The 26622-nt window shown below is 39.4% G+C and overlaps 1 protein-coding gene across 2 annotated transcripts in view; it reads left to right on the top strand.

The window, feature by feature from the left end:
• Positions 1 to 26622, top strand: part of SPTLC3 (serine palmitoyltransferase long chain base subunit 3) — a 90472-nt gene that overhangs the window by 39575 nt on the left and 24275 nt on the right. For both annotated transcript variants that reach the window (XM_067294654.1, XM_067294655.1), the window contains exons 5-7: positions 9147 to 9271; positions 10048 to 10141; positions 21978 to 22083. In XM_067294654.1, the coding sequence (XP_067150755.1) occupies positions 9147 to 9271; positions 10048 to 10141; positions 21978 to 22083 (325 nt within the window). The remainder of the gene's footprint in view (positions 1 to 9146; positions 9272 to 10047; positions 10142 to 21977; positions 22084 to 26622) is intronic.

Below are 26622 nucleotides of genomic sequence, written 5' to 3'. Positions count from 1 at the left end.
TTTTATCCAGCAAGATGAAAACTTACATTTTGTTTCTCTCAAACCAAACTTTTTCATCCAGGGATCTTACGGAAAAAATAACATATTTTAATGGGGATGGTTATTTCAAGTGTCATGTCCAGACACAAAAAGTAATGCAAACCCCTCAGAGAGGGTTTGTAGATTGATCCTACTTTCCTTTGGTAGGTGACCCATCTGGTGATTGCAATATGTTGTTTCACCTGAACTGCATACTTGAAATTGGTTGCCATTACTAGTGATCTAAGTTATTCAAGGAGTATTTCTCTTCTCTGGGTCTTTTTCTCTTAAATTCTGTTTTGTCTGAGAATGTTTTGAGTTGTTTCCAGTACTTCAGAAAATTTGCCGTGTTCCTCATTCTTTATCTTTGGTTTGTGCAATTTTTGTTTTGAAGACTTTTATGACTCTGGCCTATTATCAAGAAAACCCTATGAAAAGATTGATTCTGTTCCTCAAGTATTAGAAAATCTAATTAGTTGCCTCCATCTAGTCTGTTACATGAGCCACATTGCAGAGATTTCTAGGACTTTCTCTTATCTGAGCTCCTGTGCAGTACTCCTGAAGGTATCTTGACTGATAGTTTAGGACACATTGTGCAAACATTTATGTTTGTACTTAACTGCATTCACAACAAAGAGTCCCTTTAACTTCATTCAGACTATTCACAATGCAAGAATGCACTATGAATAAAGAAGGATAGTGTATAAGTCCTTGCAGGATCAGCACCTAAATTATTAAAATGTCGCTTCTTTTTATACAAGGGGTGTATTGCAGTTGACTTCCGTGTATCTGAAATAAATGAGACTGCTTAGATTTTTTAACTTAAACATTAGCACTTTACCATCAGTCTTACAATATCGTGTTTGTTTGCTTGCACTTTTTGGAAATACAGGTACATGGCAGAAAGAGGTGCTCCTTATTACAGATTCCAGCTATTTTTTACAAAGAAGGTTGCTTTTTTGATACAACTTCATCATGCATATTTTACTGTACAATGTACAGCTTTCTAGGGAGCAGATTTCAGTGAGCCTACAGGAGATCAGAATCTATGAAAATAGGGAAGCCAGGTGGTAAGAGCTGGCTTAGATCATGTAGAGGAGCAGTCAAACCACTTTGTTAAGCAGCTAAGAGAGAGCCTGAGCTGAGGGCTTCACCCTGCGTGGTCAGGGGGGAAGAAAAGTCGTTCCAGAGAGCAATTCTGAGCAATGATTTAGGCCTTAGCTCTGTATGAGCCTCTTTCCCTCCAAGAACTGTATAAGCAACCCAAAGAAAATAGCTTCCCATTAGTAGTATGGATACTCTCTTTTCTTTTTCTTTTTTCTTTCCTCACTTGTGCTGCTTCAGCTCTATTTTGGTTAGCACTCAAGCAGATTTGCAAAATTCTAACTATGCATGTATCTGAGTTAAAATATATATACATATACTTTTAAGACAGAGGTAGGGAAGGGTCTGTCGTATGAAAGGTCGCTTTTTTTAATTATCATTTGCCATTCTAATCATAGAAAAAATGAACAGAAAGCTTTTGTTCCTGGACAGATAACATTTCAAAATTTTTGTTGTTATTGTGTGTCTGAGCTAAAGTGGTTTGAAATATAAATACACTGAATAATAGTAGCCAAGGCTATAAATTGCCTGTGGGGTCCTAATCCAAGAAAGCACTTGAATATATTTATAGTTTTCAGCTAATTGACTTCAAAAGTATTGTTCTGCCTAAGTGCCTGGCATGTTCAGGGCTTTGCTTACCAAGATCTCTCTCAAAGCAGCGATAGGTCTTTCTTTAAGAGAAAGATCATTGCACTCCTTTGAGAAGATTTCAGGGAGAGGGGAAAACAAAGAAGAAACAAATAAATTGAACAGCACTGATGCTTGAAAGAATATATGATAGTAAACTGTCCTCTGCTGTCTTCTGCCTGAACTGTTCCTTTTACTACTGTGCAGACTATGGAGTGGGTATAGACTGCTCTCAGATCAGAATGTTGTTGCAGGTGGTTTGCTCTCAGAATACGTTAATATGAAAGTTTTAACATGGTTGTTTAAAAATTTACAAACCTATATTTTATTAAGTAAATTCATTGAGGCTAAACTTCGCTAAATGTAAAGTTCTATGTTCCCAGAAAATATGTGTGTTAACATAGTTCAGAAACTAATGGCAATGTGAACTGTAAAGCCCTACTCCTGCTTTCTCTAAAATAATAATGCACGCGTCACTTTAACAGACATTCCTGTTTAAGTACAGAGGCATAAGAACCTGACAAAAATAGTGAATGGTCTTTCTAGACTTATCCTCCATGACAAGATTTTAGACATTTCTCTCCTTTTTTAATTCTATGCTCTTTTTAAATTATAATAATAATAAAACATTTTCTTAACATAATAGTGTCATTTAAGACACATTCCTGAGGCTTTTGTGGAACTTTCAATCTGAAGGAAAAATATTTTCCTTTTTTAAGGCCAAGCAAACCATTACCCCTCACGAGGATTGTAAGCAGTAGTTCCTTGAAAGCATTAGCTCATTGCTCAGTGGGAGAAAGCAAATCAAATATTAGAGATTTTTAGGAAGCGAACAGAAAGCCAACCATAGAACATCAGTATGCTACTGTATAAAGCTATGGTTTGCTCTCGAGTTCTCTGTGCAGTTCTGGTCAAAAACACTTCGTAGAACTGGAAAACACCAGAGAAGGGCAACAAGGATCATCAATGGTCTGGAGCAGCTTCTTTGTGAAGAACTACTGAGATAGCTGTCTTCGACTGTTCAAAATGCCTGTCTTCAGGCTGGAAAAGAGCCTCAAGGGAAAAGTATAGAAATCTTCAAAATGCTGTGGAGCATGGAAGAGTGGCCAGGGGTTAGCTGTTCACTGCCTCTTGCAGTACAAGATCTACAGGGCATTGCAGGAGGTTGGTAGGAGGTTTCCATATAAACAGCAGGAGGCAGCTCTTCACACAGGAGGCTTGCAGACCTGAGGAACTCATTGCAAAGAATATTGCAGATGCTAAAACTTGGTTTCCTTTTATTCAGGGGGACATTGGCCACATACAGAGGAGAGATCACTGATAGACACTAAAAATACCAAAGCTTTTCTAAGGAAAGTGATTTGAGAATATTGATGGAGAATTGTGCACAATGATTATTTAAAACTGATTCTTGTTTGCTGACTGCAGATCATAATAAAATCAGTAATTTTAAACTTTTTGAAATAAAGCAGATTATCATGCCCTACACACTCCTAGGCTTAGTGCCAGGACAGGGATGTGGGTGTAACGTGAGCAGCTGGTAATTCCAATGCTCTATTTATCTAATTCACCAGTATTCCTTATGGAGATGATATACCTGAGTAGCAGGAGCAAATGTATCATTAGTGAAATTTAAGCAGCCAAGCAGGATTCCTGCCTTTTTGAAAACCTTCTCCTCTGATTATGCCTTGGACCAAAAGAGAAGGTGGAGCCTGCACAGAACACTTGCAAGGTGATTCATTTTGGAGGGCATGGTTAGGAGTTTACATTTTAATGCCTACCTTGTACTCAGCTGCATGGCTTTTTTGTTTGATGGGGATTTTGATATTTGGTTATCTGATTTCCAAAAAGCAAATCTGAAAACCTGTGCCAACATTTAAATTACAGAAGCAGTTCCATCCCCTTTGCTTCCTTGCATTAAGTTTTAAGGCCTAATATGAATTTCTTTCAGCAGATTCTGGAAGGTAGAAATAGTTGTTTGCCTGGTTTTACACCACTTGAAAGCTTTAATGAGGACCAGAGCCCAATTTGTACACAGTATTGTACAAACACAGAAATAAATGGTTCATTCCTCACTTATCAGGCAGTGACAAGGAACTAAAGTTCCCATAATTTAAAGTTTCCAAGTATAAGCTTAGAGAACAATACAGCTGCATAAGTGAGAATTAGTACCTATGTGTTTTATAATCTTGGCTAGTTTCTTATAGGGTAGAGTGTAAATTAGAAAACAGTTAACTAGAGGAATTTTCCTTCTTTGTCATCTCCCACTAACATCATTTTCCTTTTTTGCCTACCCTTTCATGAATAACTGATCCAGTTCATGATCAAAGGATCAGGTTTGTCTCTGGTATTTCAGCATTGCAAAAGTATGCTCTGCAAAGCATGATTAAGCTCTGGACAGTCCAACTCCCGGCAGATGGAACTGAAGGCATTTGGAGTAACTAAGGGTTCTGTGATCTGTTTAAAACCTAAAATATCTACAGTATACACAGTTATCTATGTACCTGCAGATCCTTAGAAACTTAAAGACACTGACATCCAGTCTGTGACACTGAAGAGGCTGGACTTCAACCGTAAATTTTAGCTGCGTATTTTTATAAAGGAAAAAAAGCAAACAAAACTGGAAGAAGGAAACTTCAAAACTTCAGTTTTGTTAAAATGAATCTACTCTTTTCTGAGATTCAGTTAATGATACAAGTACATTATTGTATCTATGACTCCTGCAGTACCTTTGTGGTATGAAAACCCTATCATCTGACATCAATATTAAGAAAATGTCAACATTTTCTTCTTTCAAATGCTTCTTCAGAACTCACTTCTCTTGGGGCTGTCTTATACACATGCAGGGTAAAATGAGGCAACTGCATAGTGTTACCTTGTGCTTCTCTCCCACTCTCTCATCAGCATGTATCATTCTACAAGTTTAGGATTCACTCCTGTACTGGTCTCTGCGGGACAGTGATACTGTCCGGATCATTCACTCTTGTGCAAATAAATAATACACTTTCTACATGTTCTACTTCTTTCTGCTTCTAATAACCCATTTAATCTTGCATTTATAAAAGTGTGTATGTGCTTCAGTAATGTTATTTTTTCATCTCTGACAAATATCTTACCAGATGGAGGCCTCAGTTTATGACCTTGTTTCAAATGTGGCAGGGAAGCTTAGGATCATGTTGTTTTGTTCACTACTCAGCTCGAGATACCTCTGAAAAGTTGCCATTTTCATAGAGTAATGGTTCTTTTTCACACTGATCCATAAGATTCACAGCTGCTCTTCATGTGTGGAAATGACTTTTATGGGAATCCTTTAAGTGAGTCCTTTTTCACTCAAAGGCTTGTTGCTTGCATCGGTTTACTAATCCAGCTTTTGTTTAGCTTGAAGTAAACAGGTATTTTCCTGCCTGCCTGGGTTTTAAAATTACAAATAAAAAAGATATTAAAAGATACTGCTTCACATTTGTTATCACATATTGTTAGCACATAAAAACCTGGAACACTATCCTGGGCAGACTATATTGGGCAGACTAACCAGTGGTATAAACCATCTTGTCTGAGCTGAAAGAAGTGTCAAGGCTAAATAATAAACTGTTTGGTTCATGGGAAGTGAATTTCCAAGCTTTGCATCTAGTAGACTGACAGTGATTTCTAACTCCAGAGCACAGAGTAAGCCTATAAAAGCCTGACATAGCAAAAGATACTTCATGTTCCCTGTCCCCAGAGTGCAGAGACAAGCTTAGAGAGGGAACTGGGTCACCAGATTCTGAAAGGAGGGGATTTACTTTTCAAAGGGTGGGAAACTGTGGAGGAGGCTAACATTGTGAAAGTCCCCACTTTTGATAAAGATCTTTGATTTTACTTTCCATGACACCTATATAATCTTGAAACAAAATAACAACAGCTGCTACACCTGCTGTCTTCTTTTGCATGCAACTGTTCCACAAGGAGGGAATGACTTTTGAAAGAAACTGTTTCTATTTGGTCTCTTACAGGTGCGGATGGCTTTCTCTCAAATCTTTCGTAGTAAGGTGGCATACATTATTTAGCTGTATTTTAGTTGTATACCAACTTCTCAGGTCAGACCAACCTGGAGTAAACATAAGAATTAGATAGACTATGGGGAAAAATCTAATGTCTATATTTATGCATACAGTATGTCTGTGTATACAGTATATCTATTTATTAATAATAATATACTTAGCATATCGCTTTTGCATTTACCAGATCATGATGCTGGTCTGAATCCATCAAAACACAGAATATTTTCAGGGTCAGAATAAAATGAGTTAACACTGCTGAGTGTATGTTTAATGAAGACCAGTGTAATTAGTCTTTCTTATGTGGCTTGAGATGTAGCGGCTTGTGCCTGTGGAAGTTTCTTTGGATCAGATTCACATCAGTCTGGTAGTGCTCTTTTGGCTTGTTGGGGTGGTCCCTGCAACCACCTGGAAATCCTAGTGGATGAACCTCATTCCTCCAGATCATATCCTTCTCCTTGTTTCCCCCAGTGAAGGGTCATATAATTGGTACAGCTTGTATGGTGGCTAAGGAATCTCCCAGGCTGGAAAAATATTCCAATATGGTTAAATAATTGCATAACTTATTAACTAAATACCCCTTTTACTTTAAACCTGGGGAAATGAAAGCTTGTATGCTTCATCAGCTCTACTTTTCCTAATGCATGTGGCTGTCACTAGCCTCCCGCTGATCACTAGCCTAATAACTGATGTGTATCGTATTACTCCTGCAACACCTCACCTACCACCTACAATGCTACCATTATAATTAGAGTAATTCAAAGCTAATGCTGATTTTGCAAATCCTTGTCATTCGGGTTTTGGTTTTGCAAACCCAAACCCCAATTGATTCTTATCTTTAGTCCAGGGTTTGTAGGCAATAGTGATATACCATAATATCTAAATTCACTGTTAGGATTAGTAGATAATAAATAGGAATAAGTCACTTTCATAATGTTTAATCCTTCACCATCACAAAATCAATAAAACGAGGTCAAAAGTGTGCTATTCCTTTCTGGTTCATCTAAGATAATAGGTGCTTGAATAGAATAATCTGTAGCAAGTCAAGGTCTGCTGATTTTTAAAACTAGAAAATATATGATGCAACCCCAAAAAGCTCCACCCCAGTAGTGTCAGAGTTACCCCTGGAAGAGTCAGGGACAATTTTCTCGTGCTTTAAAATGCCTGCCTTTCAAAGCACACCCTGCTTGTCTCTCATTTTTTCCCATGCCCAGCCTACTCCTAATTCATGCTCTAACCATAGTGTGGCTGGCTTCAAGTTTCCATTTCAGATTTCATCTTCTGTTTGTGTGTCCATAGTACTAAAGTGACAAAACACACCTGTAAGGAACACTAGGGCAGCTGACCATGCTGGAATCCACAGTTACCCATGAGTGCTGTAACCAGGTGGAAGACTAACCAGGCCAAAAATGCAAAAATACAGAGATAATCATAAGGATAGCTTGAGACTGACTGGGCTCACAAGCTAAGACATAGAGCTTCATACATTTATGTCTGTGACCTCTCCAGTGAGCAGCTCAACTCTGAAACATCATATGTTTCTGTATTTCATGGAGCTTAGCTACTAAGAGCTGAGGATCTGAGCTGGCTGTGTGTCTTTGGAGCTGCAAGTGCAAGGAGTAGCCATCCTTAAAGAGCTTCATACAGAGTCAGCTCACATCCTACTGCAGGTTCTGCAGAGACACTCACATTTTTCTAAATCATGTCACCTAACACGTCAGGAGGTCTTCTTAGCAGGAGCATAGTACCAGAGACAACCCAACTCAATGTGCTTGTTGTATCATCTAATGTGACATGCAGAGTTGCAGAATTCAGGATATATGTAGGCAGTGCAGAGACACTCATGAAACTCTGCAGGAGTCAGCTCAGGTCTAGCAGAGCCTCTGGGCAAAATCACTGCATCACTGTTCTCCAGTGTCCATGTAATCCAGGTTTTTCCAGTAGCCAGGTGATCCTTGCTCCTTATCTCCCTGGCTGTTGGACAGTTGCCTGCCTGGGTGGTATTTTTCAGTTCTATTTCCAAGTGAATGCTATTCTTACAAACCACTTTGTATATTTAATGAGAAAAAGTAATGAAAATGCTACCTCACTGCAACCAGCTGAATTAGTGTTGTTGTTCAAATCATACTGCTACCATTTTTATTTGGATTTGCTTTTAATGAGCCTCCCTCTGTGAGGAAGATAAGATCACCTTCCTGACTCATTGCTCTTGTCAAGACAGCATAGCCAAGCTTCTGTTTTCCCTCCATTCTTCTGCCCTTTGTCCACCACAACAAACAGATTTCTCATTCCCATCAATATAATGCCCTTCACTAATTCACTTCGCTTATTTTATTGTGACATCAATTCCTGCCTCACAAGCGAGATGAGATGTTTGCTATATGAATTCTTCTTCTGTTTCCTGCTCGCGGCCTTGTTCCCAGGGGAAATGCTCTATCAGAATCCACAGGCCACTCTCTTTCCCGCAGATCATCCTGTAAGAATTCCTTCTGCCTTGGTACCTCCAGTACACAGCCAGGCCACCAAAGGCTAGACAGCTGGCAAGCTGAGATGATTCATTACCGTTCAAAGTTATTTGTTATCTCATCCTCTTAACACCACTCTTTTCTTTTTCCCTTTTGTGTTTTGGTCGTATTCAGTTGTAAGCTGCTGGAGAAAGACACTATTGTTTTTGGACAACTGGAGCACATTATTGGTTTGGAGCCTGCAGGACTTAGTATTAGATAAGTGAGATGCAATAAGAAAGCCTCTCTAGTGCTGTCTTGGCATTTATGTTTGATTACTAAGAGGGAGGAAAGAGAGTTATCATCACTTATTAGAGCAGCATAGCTTTTGACTTCTGAAGTAGAAACTTTCATTTGTCTATACATATAAAAACATAATTAAGGATTTTGTACGCATATGCACAGAAGCACCCAGGGAAAAATGGGAGATATTTTTTTTGTTGTTTTTTGCTTTCTCTCTCATCCAGAGAGAACTCAAGAATGTCTAAGGTGTTTGTCCTAAATTTCCTATAAAAAGGAGGTATATTTTCCATGTTAGCAAAAACAAACAAATAAAAATGAATCTTCAGGATAAACTAGATCAAAAACTGTTATCGTGTGAAAAGGAAACTGTCACAGAAACTGCTTTGCTACCTTAAGAGCAGCAGTATTTGTTATCATAGATTATAGCTGGTTTGCATTCTTCCATTTTCCAGTTTATGCCACATATACAAGAGCAAAACCTTCATCAGATCTAAAAGTTCCATCTAATTTAATGGCACGCTTCTGGCTTGTTCTTTTGTATGCTTTGTATTCTTAGAATTAATAACTTTTACAGTCTAATGAGTTTTAAGATTGCCTGTGCTTACTTCTGCAGGCACTCTGGACAAGCACATAGAACTGGAGAAACTAGTGGCCAGGTTCCTTGGTGTGGAAGATGCCATGGTGTTTGGCATGGGCTTTGCAACTAACTCTATGAATATTCCAGCCCTTGTTGGGAAGGTGAGTACTTCCTTAAGGAACACCTAAAACGATTTTAAAAAATCAATTGTTCTAACAACTGTTGCAGTAGTCTGTCCACACATTAAATGGAAAGGCTTGATCTAGGCATAAAACTCAGGAACCCCTGAGTCATAAGGCTGATGACCTCATGGCCCTGGCTATGCTCTTTCATCATTCTCTATCTCTGGGTATTGCTATGACACATATCTGGCATCTATTTAAGGATCAGTGATATGGTTATATGGCTTCTCTTAACCAAGTCACTTTCCCCTAAAGAGTGAACAAATGTTGCCTCCTATGTCACAGGTGTTGTGGGATGAAGTATTTTGGGCTGATTCTTTCCCTATTTGCACAGAGATTGAGCAGGAATAATTGCCCAGATGCTTGTGATGAAAGAGGATGATTAGGATATTTTTATAACACTTTCAGAAAAGAGGAAACACAATCGTATTATTCCTGATAAATGGACCTTTGGCTAGCCTTGAAAGCTGGCTGGTCTTGCAAATGGAAGACCAAAGTTAAGGCCATGTGACAGAAATTTCCTAGTTGTAGGAAATATTTGGTCCCCTCACACCTCCCAGGAATTTCTGGGAATCCAATACCACAGTTTGTCTGCCCTCGCCGTAGAGTTCTGGCATCCCCAGAGAGGTGGCAGAAATTCTAATTCACCTTTAAAACTTACAGCTTAATTGGTACAATGTCTGTGCACACGCACATGCAGACTTGTGGACAGCCTCACAACTCATGCAGATCCTTACTGTACTCCTTCTCCACAGGGCTGCCTCATTTTAAGTGATGAGTTGAACCACGCTTCTCTCGTTCTTGGTGCAAGGCTTTCAGGTGCTACTATTAGAATCTTCAAGCATAATAGTAAGTATTGAAGTTGGAAATATTTAGTGACAGAGATGTTTGTACCTCCAAGGCAAGAGTGCTTCTCTGCAATGCATGCTGTGCTGTCAGTTCCCAGATAATGCTTTTATCCAGGCAGAAGGATTTAACTGTTCATATTACAAGTGATTTCTAAGGGGAAACAATTAGCTATGTAAGATAATTACTCTTGTGCATGATCTGGGTCATCAGGTTGGACCTTAATTTTCAAAACCTGGGGTCTACACCTTGTTGCTGTCTTTTTGACATGCTGAATGATTGTGTGCTGCTGAAAAGGTTTTGGTTTTTTTGTCACTTTAACCAAAATACATACAAACATACTTAGAATAACATACACAAACTGTGATTTATCAGAAATGCTCCACACTTCCTGCCTCTGTTTCTAGCAGGTTCAATGCTACCACAGTTACACACATGTGGCATCCCTTTGAAATTGCTACCCTGAACTCCTAGGGGTTTTACCAAATATGCAGATGGTAATAATAACAGCATCATCGCAAATACTCTTCAAAGTATCATTTTAGTGTAGAAATCATGTTAATACCACACATTAACTTTGTAAACCACGTAATTATCCCTTAAATGCTCATGCTTTTTAACTTTTATTTAGTTAATGTTGCTGTGGTCACAGTCACAGACATTATGACTGGCTTTGATGATTAGAGCTTGTTTGCCCTTTTTCTTGCCTTTATTCCCCATTGCACTTGCCATTTTCATCCCCACTACTGCCACCAGGCAGTGATTGCAGGAGGGATAGGCAGTGAATGCAGCAGAGGTTAAGAAGCTGGATAAGTGGTAAGGAATGAGAGAAGAGGTCTGATCACCTTTGCTAATAGCTAATACAATCCCTGCTTTCTAAGTGTTGTGCTCAGCCCTGAGGTGAGCAAAAATGAATTAGGTATGTGTTATAAAAGGCCTAAGGATCCCTTGGAATGAAAGGTATACTATAAATGTAATTAATAGAAAACATTATTATAATTCATATCTATTCATAACTGGACAAGAAGCAATTTCTGAAGATCACTCAAGAATTAAGGATCATGTGAACCAGAACATTTTTACAAAAGTAATTGTTCATAGATTGGCCCATAACATATGCAAACTTGGTCCATTTTCACAATCTAGATAGGCTGGGCATGGCTTCTATACCAGTGTTCTCTCAACAATTCCTTAGATTGTTCAGTGCCTTATCCCACTTAAACTTAGATTTGCATTACACCTTGCAGGATGGCCTCTCACTACCCAAATCCAAATGTTCTCAGTCTCTCCACCCATTTAGCACTGTGTGCAGCCCAGCTGGCTTGCACTGTTTCCCACAGTGTTTCAAAGACCATTCCACTTTGAGGAATGTATTACTCTCAACTCCTAGGGAAGCAGAGAAGACATTGCTTTGGGCTGTGATACTCACTTTAAGGAATGCAAACTCTAACCATCTGCCAATATTTCATTCCATTCCCAAGAAGCTGATACCTAATCAGTCTCTGCTTGGGCTTATGCTAAATAAAAACTGATGGTCTGTGTAAATATTGCATGAACCTAAAAATAATAGTGACCTAATCCAGCAAGCACCAATCTAGCATTGGAAAACTTAGGCAATCCTTTTAAGTACCTCAGCAAACATTAGTGGAAGCCCATTAAGGTTACTATAGAAAAACTCAGTTTTCTAGATTAGAGATCTGATTTGCCAAAGTCAGTCTTCTCTGCCATTTCTGAGACACTACTTTAACTAATTTTCACAATGAAACTGTGGAAACATATGGAAATATTGTATGGAATTTGAGTGTTAGCTTTTGTCATCACAAATTTGTAGGCCTTGAATTATGTGTATGTGTATATATATGTAAAAAATATACACACACACACACAATTATATACATAAATATATATATACATATATACACATATACACATAATGTATACATAATATATATATACTCTGATACTTCTATATTTATCTTTATATATATATATATATATATATATATATATGAGTTGCACTTACAGAGCACTTCATACAAAGAAGCTTCACACATTTATGCTCTTTTTCTCAGCCCACTGTGAGCCTCTCTGTATGGTAGTTCCATGGCTAGGAAGTTCCTGTAAGTATTTCTTTAATCACACCCATGAGTTACATATCACCACAATTTCCTTGTCTAATGACAAGTAGTAGAACTAGGAAGTGCTTAGTGAAGCCTGTAGAAGGTCATTTTAAGCAGATTTTAAAAATGTATTTCTTCATACAGCAGGTAGGGAACTTCTGAAAGCTGCTGCTACAGAAGGTTGTGGAGTCAGACAAGTAGGTTCAAAAGAGATCAGATAAATTCAGGGGCAGACAAGTTCATAAGTGGATATTGAAAGAAATAATCAAGGATGTGCCTTCTAACATCTCTAGAATGACAGTTGAGGATAATTGTGAAGTTTGAGAGGAACAGACCATAGGAAGTGGCTAGGCAAAATAGCATGCTAAATAGATCTCCTATTGCCACCATCAGAGGCAGAATACTGGGCCTCATGGACCTTGGTCTGACCAGTAAGATTTTTTGTATGTTCTTCATTGACCATTCACAGTTAATGGACCATCTTTCATCCAAGGCACTTCACTGCTCATGACCCCCTGAAGTGTAGCATGACTGGCACTACAGAGCATGACCTTGGCTCACTTGAAGCAGACCTCAGAGGGTGCCACACTGTAGCACTTGTGGAAGACAACCAGAAAGTCCTTCAGATAGGCCTAGTCCAAATCTGCAAGCACAGCCAAGTTATGTAATCCATTTCAGGTACAGTTGTCACCTGCCATCAGCAAAGAGAAATTGTTGTTTTGAAGCTCTCAAAATCACATGTATGGAAATACATTTATGTGCTGTTTGCTTTGGAGAAAATAGGTTGTATGTTGGGAAAGGATAGCAGTGGTTATGGTTATCCAGCATCACTGCCTTTGTAGGATGCACACTGTTTCACCCAAAACCAAGCAGACAGCATTCTTCTCTAAGGATCTGAGAATAGTGTAATACAAGACTATATAGCAAAAAATTAAGGACACATGACCTAAACTACCAACTTGTGTTAAGAGGATTCTTCTCTTTCCAATTAGGCAGGTGCTTGTTTGCTTTGCTAGTTTGGAGCTATGTTGCTACCAGATTATCCTCCTTGCTAATGTGTGGAGATATAGCACATATACAGGCACACACACGTGCCCAAAATGTCAGATTCTGTTAGTGCTGGTCATGCTTACGAACAGGGGAAGTAAGTTATTATCTATGTTATACTGCTTGATGCAAAGGGAAGGTTCCTTATGTTGTATTGTCCCTGTGGAGGTACAGAAAACTTCGCACCTGGAGTTGCCACTGCAAAATCTTTAATAAGCACTAATTTCAGCATCAGGTAGTAATGTGTGCTGTCTTACTTTCTGAAACCCTCTTCTGCATTCTGGCAATACCACCTCACTTCCAAGAAGAGGGAATCAACGCGTGTCATTTCATAAAATTAAATCAATGATCCTTTACAGAGCATGGCCCCTACCTCCAGTCAGAGCATTACTGTGTCAAAGGCTTGGTTAGGGCATTTTGATGAGTGGTTGGAACAATTCTCCAGAAAGGTGCAAAGAAAGGAAACAATGAGTAAAACCAAGTCCTGTTCCCAGACGGATTAGGGCTTAATATGCAATTTATTCTTACATATAAATATGGAGCCAAGCTGTCTGCTGGCATGAGTTGGCTCATCTCCTTGGGAGCTGTGCCAAGTTACACACATACTCTTTGACCCAGTATTGCCCTATACAAAACACTGTAGAAGAGATGCCAGGCGTTACTGCCACTCGTGACTCAGACATGCTGTCTGGGTAGTATACTCAAAAAATAAATTCAAATTGGCCAGCAGATTTCGGAGTTAACTTTTTTGCTATCAGAATGCAGTTTGAGAAACCAGGTTCGTTCCATGCTCCTTGTTGCTTACATCATCCTCTTTTGAAATGCAGTGTAATACCCTTGATAAAACTGCCTAGAATGTTTGGCTGTGACTTCCTTGGTTACTTATGTATAGAAGGTGCACTGAGAGAAGGGTGAGGTGTGAATAATGTTTGTTGAAGTTACTATAAATGGTTATCAAAATGAGGAAGAATAATTATGTAATGATTTAGTGAAGCAATGAGATATTTTCTGAACCAACTGCTTCCTGAATATTCAAAAAAATGCACAGGGTGTTCTAGACCTCCTAGGAAAGGAGGCCTAGCCTCTTTCCTAACAAGTTTGACATTGTAAATCTCTCTCACCTCCCTTTTTTTTCCCTCAAATGGAAAAATTATTTTCAGAAAAAATTATAGGGAAACTTTTCTGTGAAAATTTTATCATAGAACAAGAGAGGAAAATTTGCCATTTTAAAACTATTACTGCTGCCTATCCATCCTTCAAAGTGTTTTCTGTAACTAATTCTGTAAGAATGTAAAATTATTTTATTTTATTTCAAAGCATATAATCTGTAATATTGGATCTATTTGTCATAATGGAAAAGTAAATAATTATACTTATTTCATTAGTAAATAATCCCTATTATGAATCACCTTAGTGATGTATAATATTCTTATTCTTACAAAAGTTAAGGGAATTTATTTTTAATAAATGGGTGGCTGTCCTAGTTATTACACTTTTCACAGAAAAATCTGAATAGTTTTCCTAAAATTGACAAAATTGTTAGACATCTATGCTTCTCCCAAGTAAAATAACAGGTATTTAGATGTTTCTTCTTTCTGAGAAACACAATTAAGTTGCATGAGAAGGTTTTCAAGCCTTAAGGTGAATGATAGAGCAAAAAGGAGCTGTGGACCTGTGAGTCCATTTAATTCAGATATAGGAATGTACCTGACTGCTGGTGAACAAACCTTTTCTCGTAAACAGGAGACTGGAATTTACAGGCTGGGGTTGAGAGAAGCACACAGACACACCCACAGGTCACCCATGTGAGAGAAATTTAGGAAAATCCTCCAGTTCAGTCCTATAACCAAAAACTACTGAATGGAGCATTCCCTTCCTGTGGGTTCTCCTTAGTAGTGTTGCTAGTCTTCACCCTGCCAGGGTAGCCCCAGTAGGCCACAGGGTGTTAAACCTCTAAGGGACATTTTCTGTTCCAGTGACCCCCACTCTGCTGTGTGGGTGTAGTCTTGAGCACCCACTTAAATGCAGTTAAGGCAATATTTTCTTTTTTGAAAGGGATCACAATTAAAATCTGTAGGTTGCCTGCTTGTAGAGTCAGTCCTGATTTGCACCATGATCTTTCATTGTAGGTGAAGTGAAATGTACCTCTCCAAGAATACACATGGTCTATAGCTGAAGCACATGTAAACATACCTGGCCTAGTTTCAGCTAACAGCTGGTGGCACAGCACTCAGAAAAAGCCAAGTAGCCAAGTGAGGCCCGTTTGTGAATCACAGCTTTTCTGTTTCCTGAAGATAGTCATTGTAATGACTGAAATCTGCCCTATACCATCTTCCTGATATTTGCACTGCAAGAAGTGAAACGTGGTCTTCTAAAATCTTTCTCTTGCACATCACCCAGCCTTTTTCAGTCTCACTGAATGTCATTTAGCTTGTTGCCAGTGAAATGAGCTGAGGTACAGAGGAGATCTTGCAGTCACCTGCCATGTGACTAGGAAGCTCATGGCTTAAAAATAAGCATTCTTGCATGCAGTTTCTTTTTCTTTTATTTCTTACCAGCACTGAGCATTCTGCTGCTGGGCCCTTCTGCCTGCTCCTTGGGGGCTCAAGTAATTCTGTCTTTAGAACAGTCTGCAAGATTTCTTAACCCAGTGGTAAGAGCTTTAAATCTGACTAGATTTAAGATGGAATTTGTCAGGTTCATAAATAGGGATTACAGATTGTGGTTCCTGCAGTAGTAGATTGACTCAGGCCTGTTTTCAAAACCCCAAACATGAGTGTGGACCTAAGTAAAATTGCTTGGTGAAAATATGAATCAGTCCTAAATTTATGCGCTACTATTTTTAGTGGGCTAGAACAGTTCTGACTTGCCCATAAAACGTCTGCCTGTCTTCTCCCCTGCTATGGTGTGGGCACCATTCCAGTTGCCATTTCCTGTGCAGTGATTTTTGAGGGAGTGAGGAAGGATCTGCACTTCTGCACTTGAAATGTGATGGTGATAGCAACATGGCCCAACAGTTGGTGGGGGGTAGCAAGAGGAAGGGAGACTAAAACTTCTCCCCACCACAGTGGCGGTAGTGGCACAGCATTTTGCTAGATTGTGCCAGGTGTCTGGTGTTACCCACCAGGTCTGGACTCCAGAGAGCATCTCCCACCCTCCTCAAGTGACCCACAAGGGGTCTCAGGCCCTTTCAAGTATATTGGGGATACAGTCTCTGCTGCCTTTATTACCTGCAGCAGTGGGAATTTGAACAGTGAATATTGTAGCCCAGGAAGAGACTGACTTATCACCCATCCCATTTTATGTTTAAGACAATCTTTTGCTAATGTCACATACTTTAAAGCACTTTTTCAGAACCTCTGACCTTCTTCTTGGTTAAATATTATCCAAAATCCCTTTAACCTTTTAATAAAACATGAAAAGTAAAACCAAATAGCTATCCATTAATCAGCCTGTGATTTTATCAGGGGTTTTCTCTCACAGCAGTTCTGGGTCTTGTACTGGTGTTGGATGAGAGCCTATCTGTTCATTCAGTGGACAGATGTGCTTCTAACTACATCCAGGTGAATGCTGTTCATTTTAGCCCGTATAAGAGGATGCTGTCAAGGCTTGAGATTTGTTTATTCATCCTAGTTCTACTGCATTTTTCCTATGTAAGCTCAAACAAGTAAATTGCAGTCGCATTTTCAGGTTTAGATTTGTAATTGCATAAGCAGTTTGTGAGAATGTCATGGATATTCACAGAAATCAGGCTGTGTGGTAAAAAAAAAATTCCAGTTCTCTTCATTGCAAGGGCGTTTCAACATGCAGAGTATGTGATAGTATGAAGAAGACAGGCAATTGCAAAGCACAACCAAGCACCTCGGTTAGATGAAAATCTGGTCTCTAATCTGGTGCTTGAATCCACATTTAAAAATTGGGGATCAGTGTAATACATACCTAACTCCTCCTTATGCACCTTGTCAGAGCGTTGTGAAAGACAGTAAGGGATTTTGGGGTGTTCTCACAAATCAGCTGATTGATGACAGATCTGTGTCAGGCAGGTGTGAGCTGTTCAGGTTTCCGAACAAAATATATTCTCCTGCATGGACAACAGATGTGAATTTATGTTAATCCAACTCTGGCATTTCTCAATCTGCTCAGCCAAATTATTGCTTTGGAGTTCATATGCGTGTGCCATGAGGACACACATATAGAAAGAGAAAACACAGCTATCTGGAGCTGTTGTAGTTAACACTGAAAGAAATTTTAGGCCAGTAGAAGGTCATCAGATTTCAGTGCAAATATATACTCCAGAAAAAAAAAAGAAAGAAAGAAAAGAAAAGTGGAAAACTGCATTTGCATGGCTGTAAGCAAGCAAACAGATAAAATGGGGAAAAACAAAAGGAGTAAATGAACAAGTGAAAATTAGCCAAACTTTTCTTTGGTTGCAAATGAGCTTTTGCAGTAACTTAGTACAAGGTTGTTCCTTTTTTTTTTTTTTTTTCTTTTTCCCCCCAGAGGTTTAAGTGGCCCTTGAATTTAAGAAGGGAGGGCACTGTACTAGCTATTACAGAGCGCGATGAAAGGCACATTACCCACTAAGGTTTTTTCTTCTTTGAAGCCTCTGGCCACTATCAGAGACAAGATCACTGCACTGGATAGATGGACCACAGTTTAATCCAGTTTGGCATGTATTTTCCTGTGATGCATACAGACGCTGATGCAGGGAGAAGACTGGTATATCCTGCTCCTAGCATGCTGTGTCTGCATTTGACCTCTCTGATTTGAAAAAGCCGTTTGACTTGCTAAGTGTGAGTAGGAAGTTGTCCTGAATTGAGGGCTCTTCACTTTCACAGGGCTCAGTATTTACTGAGGGGCAGAGAGGGAAGCCTAAGCCTGTTACTGTGGCTGGAGTAAGCACCCCCTGCCCCATTCCAAAGAAAGATAATCAATGCCGTGATTTCAGAGAAACAACTCCAAGTACTCTCTTGCTGTTCAGAGCTGTGCCAACAGTCAGGGACTTTTCAAAGACTAGTTTCTACTAGAATGAAAACTGCTATTTAAAATCCTATAGGTACTGTTTAGTCCAACAAAAAAGCCTTGCGGTGGTTTCTCTTTGCTGTTGCTTTAGAGATCTGCAAGGAAGGATAGCATCGGAGGGAGGCACTCAAGTCACCCCAGCAAGGACAGAGCCTGGGAAAGCTACAGTGAGAGAGGAGGGGCCGGACGCTGCAGAAGATGCACTGCAGCGCAAGGGAGCTCTTTGCATGGGAGGCTGAGAAGGGGCAGGCAACGGGCCCACACGGGAATACAGCATTTCTCCCCTTCCCCTTTGCAATAGCCAAGGCTAATTAGGGAGGTGTTGTGATTATCAGACATTCACTTGCTAGTCTAATGCTAAAAATGACTGTAGTTTCCCAGTTCTTGGAATGGCAGGAAAACATGGGGGAAGGAGGGCAGGATTTTCAAGATGTGTTTAAAAATAGTGGCTCATTCCAGCCACAGACTGTGTGTGAACTTGTACGAGAGCGTGAAGTGGGAGAAACTGAAAGCAAGAGCGGCGAACACAAGGGGAAGGAAAGGAGAACGTGCTAAGGATAGTAGGGGCCTTTTTATTTTAATTACAAAGGATTCGGCTGACATCATGCAGGAGGTTTTCAGCCCACACAGAGGAATGGTGATGACATCTCCAGCACTATAATATAGGGATGAGTGGATAAGGGGTGGAGACAGTGTGTCCCAGGAGGAGGCGCAGAGCATGCCTGGGAGAGGGCAGGGGCACCCTGCAGGAGCCTGGGCTTCACCTGCCCTGGAGGCAACACAACACACTGCCACCTGCCCAGGTCCAGACTTGCCTCAAGAACCAGTGGCAGGAGTTGTTGTTGTTACTGTTTCTGTTGTAGTAACTCTGAAGGATCCCAAATGAGGATTTTGTATATCCTCGCTGTATTGAATTCTAAAAAACCCAAGCAACCCACAGTTACTGCTTCAGAAACCTTATTGTTCATATGTAGACAATATGCCACAGGTAGCAGGTGGAAACTGAGGCAAGGTTAGATTCGGTTGTGCTTTGACTAATTAATGAAGTGAAATTCCTACCACCACCTCCTGGGCCCAGTGAACGGCTGTTAGACTCTACCACTGAGGATCCCAGGCTAGTCATGGTCAAACGAGAGAGCACAGTTATTTTCCCCATAACTGGTTATTCAAGATGGACTTGTGCAACCCATCCCTACCACAGTATTTTACAGTCTAACTATATTTAATAGGCAAATAATTTGATATTAGAAGGTTAGCTGGGGAGGTACTGTTTTCTTTATTTCTTGGCATTCAATATAGCCTGCTGTCTGGAAAGTCCAAGCACATGCACATAGAGAGCACTGCATCTTTATTTTGCCTGAGTAACAGGAGAAGTCTTCTTTAAGAAGATTAAAGGTAATAGATTTTCTTCTCCTTCCAATTTCCCCTTTCCAAATGAGACACTACAAGCACAGAGTAAAAGGGGCAGTAAAATTTCTCTGCCCCTTAACAAAGTATGTGTTGGCTGTTACAGGATTAAGAAAGGGACAGATACACACGTTTTTCAGAATGAGATATCGAAAGCAAAGTGAGATAGCCCTGGTTCTGCAAACACACATCCTTAGCCAGGACTCCAGCAGGACTATGTGATACGTAAAGTTAGGCAAGCTCATGCTGCAGAGAGGTTCTTCCCTGTCTGCAGTCTCTCATTCCACACTAGTTTGGACAGAGGAGCTATTCACATCCATGTATTTTCCAAATTAGCTCTTTAAAACAAAGTTTATACATCTCATCCTCCTCTTTGTCCTCCCCTCTTTCCTTTCCTTTCTTTCCATGTGGATGTATGTTAGAACAATTGAACGTTCAAGCCATGATTTCAGCTCTGAGGTTTGGGCAAACTGGCTTTCCCGAAGTCTAGCATCAGTCAGGACTGACGTATAGACAGAGCACTGACTTGAAAGACCCTGTATGCTTCAGAGGAGAGTTTCAAAAGTCCCAACAAGATATAGGTGACCAAGACCCAGTTAAATTCAGTGGAGAAAAGAGAAAGCCTAAATTCCACTTTGTGTGCCTGAAAATCTTCCCCCATTTTTGTAACGCGTGAGCTTTCTGTCATCCTATGGAGTCCTTTAATTCTCAGAACTGTAAATGATTTCTGAGTATTATCTATTGGAAACAAAAGGGAAGGTGAGCAGCTCTCTATTATGAAATATGCAAGTGCTGCAAACTGTCAGCTGATGTATAAATGCCTTTTAAAGCACTGGGGAACTTTTATTTCCTTGACTGCCATCTAGTGGAAACTGTGCTGTGTGCATTGCATTTTTCATACTTCTATCTCGGACCTCATCCAGCTGCACCAATGATTGTGCAGTTGAATTAAGCCGCAAATTATGGTGCATGTGTTGTGCTTTGTAAGTTATAGAGAGGTTTTGCTAGGTCAGGAGATTACACTATAAGGTACAGAATGGCACAGGTGTTTCTGAGAAATTTATCTTTCATTGAGATTAGTAAATGGCAGTATTGAGCAAAGTCAGTCAATTGAGAAAGTCGGGTGGAAACTGAACTGTAGGTCAACATTAATATAGGTAAGATGTATTTTCTTAACTGGAAGAGTTCTATTTTAAAGATTAGCATTGTACTATTTTGGAAAGTTACAATAATTGCATTAAGATATCTTGCTGAAAAGGTGAGGTTATATAATGAAAAAAATGACATTAATTTTTCCCAGCCCACAATTTGATCTGTTCTCTAGTAATACTGGGAGTATTGGAAATCTCTGTAAGACTTTCTTTGAAAACATTTTGAAATGTCTATCCAGATTCCTGAAAAGTACCAGAATTACACTCAGAAACCAATATGCTGGTTAGATTTCAACTCCACAGTGAGAGCCACATTTTGATCTGACCCTTATTTCTATATTTCTCTGGGTTTTTTCCTTCTTTTATGTTTTTCAAAACTTCAGTGGCTTTCCTTAAAGTGTCTGATGGGATTATCCACACTCAGCTCTTGAGAAAGCAGCTACATTTCTAACATTGCTCCAGGCCTTCTTATATTGAAGTCATGCCAGTGCCAGGCATTTTGGCACCGAATTAGGGTATCCATGCCATGTACGTGTACCCACTTGTGTCTCCCTCTCTCATTAGCATTCTATCACTCTCTTTCCTTCTTCAGAAGAACAAGATTTCTCTTGCTGCTATCCAGACGTGCTTCTGCATCCTGATCCAAACCTTTGCTGAAGCAGTCCATTTTATTTATGAGCCTTTGGTGATGCTGGAAAGTGACTAAAAACTCACTGTTCAAAAAGCCTTGAGACATTATGCATATCAGCAACAGCTGACAATTAACCTCTGTAGTTAACAGAAGGAGTTCCATTTTGCCTTTAAATAAAAATGTAAGCCAAGAATTTCTAGAAATTGAATTTTCTTTCCTGGATAAGGTGCATAATTGAAAGCTTTTTTTAACTGTTCTTGTCACTAGATTGCATTCAAGTAAATTAAATCAATTATTGGGTCTTGCCTGCTAACAAAGGAAGTTTATCTTTGTGATACATTTTTTTAATGTTGTCTTTTTCTGTATACAAAAAAATAGCACCCAGAAGAAAATTGAAAGTTCCTTGGAAAAGTCTTTATGTTAATCTTTTGCTTTCTCCTTTTCCTTATTTTTAAATAAAGACATGCAGAGTCTTGAGAGTTTACTGAAGGATGCAATAATATATGGGCAGCCTCGAAGCCGCAGAGCTTGGAGAAAAATTATCATCCTTGTGGAGGGCATTTACAGGTATGTTTTTGTTTTAGAAACGTGAGTATTCTTTATCATTTTTGAGGACAGAATGATATATTGAGTGAAGCTATCAATAACTTAGGAATCAAAAGGAAAACTTAATGACGGTGGAGGTAACAATAGCATCCTCAGTGATCTTATAAATGCATTGATTTTCATTAGGTCAGTCTGAGCACTAGCATAACTTGCTCCAGTTAGATCCTGTTTGTTGTTCTGAATGTTGATTAGCAAATCACTTTCCTTTGGAATGGGGGATGTACTATGAAAGTAAGACAGATCGTCAGTTCATGTATGTCGCCAGAGATGTGATGAAATTCGTGGAGCAAGAAGGATTGAGGAGTTTCGCAAAGTGAGTAAGTAAGTTCAGAAGTTTGTTATGCGCTGGCAGATCAAAAGACAGCTATGCTATTCCTAATAGGTAAGCTCTGCATGTCCAGTTCTTACCCAGCTAGTGGAAACTAAAACCTCAAGCTAAACTCAGGCCAAGTGACACCAGCACCTTTCCAATAATTAGTGCTGGATCTAATGGACTCACGGTCTAACAGGTATTTCATGTAGCCCCCATCCCTGGAGGAATGTGAATGACAGAGGCATCTTCAAGGATCTGTCAAATATTATTGGTATTAATAATATCATGTAATTACAAAGTATTCTAGTCATCTGGAACTGGGGCAGGTGGGCAAGGAGTTGGTCCCAGGAGCTCATGGAGCAGGGAATGTTAGCGATCATAAGAGGGAGGCAAGGACTGAAGAAGCAGGGATCTAGAAAGTAGGAGAAACTATTGTACAGACCTAGGCAAGGCTACAGCGGAGTGACAAGAGAGAGGTGGAGTGGGAGAAGGATAAGTTTAGCAGTAGCAACATTTGCACCAGACAGAAGGGTACCACTCATTTACAGAGTGTGAAGTGGTTTATGAAAGCAGCATTTAACACTATACACATGTACAATTTCATGTGTTGCTGAAATACAAACAGTCTGGATGGCAGTATTTTATGCCATTTTCTTGAGGATTGCTAGTGCGGTTGAGCTGATTAGCTTTTTTCATAATGAATCTTTTACAATCCCGTGTTGTCACAACTTCATAGTCATCAGCACTCTCTTTTTACCTGAAGTTTGTCATCTGGTGCAAAGAGGACAAATCAGCCTTATCTAACCACCTGTCACTCAGAGGTGAAACAGTTCAGCAGCAGATCCAAAGAAGTTTGAACTTCTCCTTTCAACCAGAAAAAACAGGAAAAAATTTCAAATAAACATAGCTTGGCACAACTAAAAGAAAACTCAGATTTAAGGACTTTGATCATGCAGAAATGAAGTGGACCACCAACATTTTACTGACAAAAACTTCTGTCATGTCACATGGCCTGTAGAAAATTCTGTGGCTGCTGAGCTTTGTTCAGTTTTAAATCCTTTGGTCTGGATATCGACCACTAGAAAGAGAGAAGGTAAACTGGTGACACAGAGGTATAGATCAGGTGAAGTAGTGGGACAAACTTACTGTCAGATAGTTGTGACATTTGCAACTTTATCTCCAGAGGTAGAAATGGCAAGGAGGGTTGTTTTCCTTTTGTTTTGCATTTGGCTTGCAAGCAAGACTTTACAGAATAATCACAGGTCCTTCCGTTGAAAAGCAAAATTAAAATATGCTAAACCTCAGAGAACCTCACTAAAAAGGATTTTTTATTTCTGGTAGGAATTATTAGTGGTACCTAAAGTTCCATAAGTCAGTGCTTTCCAATGGGATTTGACAATTTAATTAATCATCTTATATTTCCTAAAAAAACCTCAGCCTTAGTATGTCACCTCCTATTGATTACCGGGAAACATCAAAGAGACAGGGAATCAAGTACTGAATTTCTTTGGTTCCACCTCATTCATATCACTCTCACCCAATAAGAGATGAATAATATTAAGACCACTCATGACTTGAGTGTCTGTGCTTGTAAAAAGGCACAAAGTAGAAGAAAAGCAAGGCTCAGTTCTGTAATAATATCTCACTGGAGACCAGCCCTAGCAGTAGGTAAGTTGGTTGGTTTGCTGTTTACTTTCGTAGCCTAAGCAGATCAGAAATTGAAGACTGTGGTTTGGTTGCAAAGCAAGTCTGCTCTGACTTGAGGGAGAATACCACCACACCCCACTAGGTTGCATCTCTGTTGACACTACCAACTTGAGGTGCACAGAATTGATCTGTCCTTACAACCTTAGTCACCACTCCTGGGAACAGATTTGCAGACTGTGTAGTCTAATCCAAAAGTAGCTAATAACATTCCATAGGCAAAAGAAAAGCTGGAGAAGGCATATTAGAAATCCTGTTAGAAGTACTCTTACTTTTTTGTGTGTGTTCTTTCCTCTCGTCCTAATATTTTCCTTTCTTGGCCCATGAATTTTGAAATAGACTAAGACTTTCCAACACCCATATTGGCTAATGTTAGTTCTCTTGAAGATTTGCTGGATGGTAAATTAACATTCATCTAGAAGGTTTAAGAGGAGGTAGACTGCTGTTAATGTATTCTTCTTACAACAGTTTGGGTTTTTTTGTTTTCTTGTTTTTATAAGGACTTAGGGAGAAGTTATGCTTTGGTGTCAGTTAATACAGAATTTAAATAACTTGGTCAAAACCACTCTCCAAGTTAAAATATCTTGATCTGCAAGTTTGGCTTGGCAATTTTTTTCAGAAATGCTTTTTACCAGAGATGCAAAAGAAATGTTAAGCTTGCCTTAAAAAAAAAAAAAAAAAAAAGTTATATGGGACCATAGTCTTAGCATGGTAAGATTGATGATATGGAAAATATTTTGTCTATTCTTTCCATTAGAGGTATGTTTACACTGCACATAAGTCCAGACTTAACAGCCAGCAAAATTTGAAAAGGGCCACTGTTAGTCAACACAAGTGGTTCAAAAAATCAGACTTGTGTTTTGAAACCTTAAGCCACAGATCTCACTTGGTTATAACTGAAGGCAGAATTGGCCCATTGCCTTGGGAAGGGCCCAGCCTAGCAAGAAGTATATGTTTGTTTGCTTTTTAATGTATCTAACATCTGAAAAAGAAAAAAAAAAATCAGAAGTAAATGTAACCACTAGTGAAAGCTGGCTCTCAGTTTGAACTAGCCTAGGAGCAAATAAATTCCATATTCATTCCAAACTAAGAGAGACCATCCAGCCATCAATCTTCAGCACAAAAAGCATGAACAAGTTTTGGCAGTGTCCAGGGCACAAATTAAACTGACTTGTTAAATCATATTTCTGTTATTTAAATTCTAGCTAATGTTTTCTTTGGCTTCTACCATTTTCAGTTCAGAATTAATCAGTTAGTGTGCTCTTACATGGTTACTGGTAGATTTCTGCTTCTTGCACACATTTTTACCAGGAGTCAGATAGGCCAAGGCCCAGGGCAGGAGTTAAGGGGCAGCAGAAACTGATCAAAACATATGATTTTTTTATCCAGCTTTTCCCTGCTTTTAATTTGATTTAGATATATTTCCTTCCAACTCAGAAAATAGCTCTCTGATCAGTTGGATATTGTCCAGTGCCTTTTTGTGTACAGTAGAAGTTCCTCAGGATTCAATGCCAATATGAAATTTATCGGGGCTATTTTTTATTTCCTGGGGTTAGGTGACTGGACTTCAGAAAAAGAATGGGACAATATTTAATGTCTTTGGCCAGGAGCCAGCATAAAAGATTAACACTTCTATCATTTCAGTGTATGGGGTTGTATTTGAGGCAGGGTTGAAGGATTTATTTTTAACTATTGCTCTAAACCACAAAATAGAGACTATTGTCTGAATGTGCAAGGTTTGCATAAGAAAATAATGCCCAAAGTAAATATTAAAATATAATGCATATATTTTTGTAGTAAGAGGTCAGGAGGGAAGGAGGTATTTTCCTAAGTACAAAATAGCCTGAAAGGAGAACAGATAGGTTTTCAAATGTTGAAAAGATCGTGGTACTCTAGGGCATATTTAGAAGCTGAGTGATGCAATTATGAGGAAGGCAATAGTTTGAATATTGGTAAATTAGTTCTCCTGAGAGAATAAAGACTGAAACTGTGGAAAATAGTATGTGGTATCATAGCAGGTTGTAGAAAACTGCTTTCCTGAGAAGTTTCAAAATAAACTGGGTGAACACTGTCCATCTCCTGTCAAGAGCAAGCCTATATTCAAAGTGAGGTGACCAGCACAAGTATATGCCTTCTGTCTCTCATAGCACCTGGCTCCAGAATTCATGATCTGCATTGGGAAGAATCTCAGTGGTTTTGTAGGAATTGAATCAGGCCTCAAAATTCTGTGATCTCAAAATTCTGAATGTATCTGCCCACGTCTGAGAGTGGATTCAAACTGAGTGCAGACTGGTGCAAGCTCTTCTGTCTGCCCTCTGCACAAGGTAGATGAGGGTCAGGTGTGACCTAGAAGCCATACATCCCTACAACCAAGCTAATAACTTCTGCTAAAAGACAGGATGTAATAACATGTACCAAGAATATCTGGCCTGGGCAGAGCCAGCTTAAGTTTATCTGCATCCAGCTCTTTAGACATGCCCTAT

This window comes from Apteryx mantelli, chromosome 3, assembly GCF_036417845.1.
Source record: "Apteryx mantelli isolate bAptMan1 chromosome 3, bAptMan1.hap1, whole genome shotgun sequence".
In the NCBI taxonomy this organism is placed as follows: Eukaryota; Metazoa; Chordata; class Aves; order Apterygiformes; family Apterygidae; genus Apteryx; species Apteryx mantelli.
This window is presented reverse-complemented; position numbering and strand designations above follow the sequence as displayed.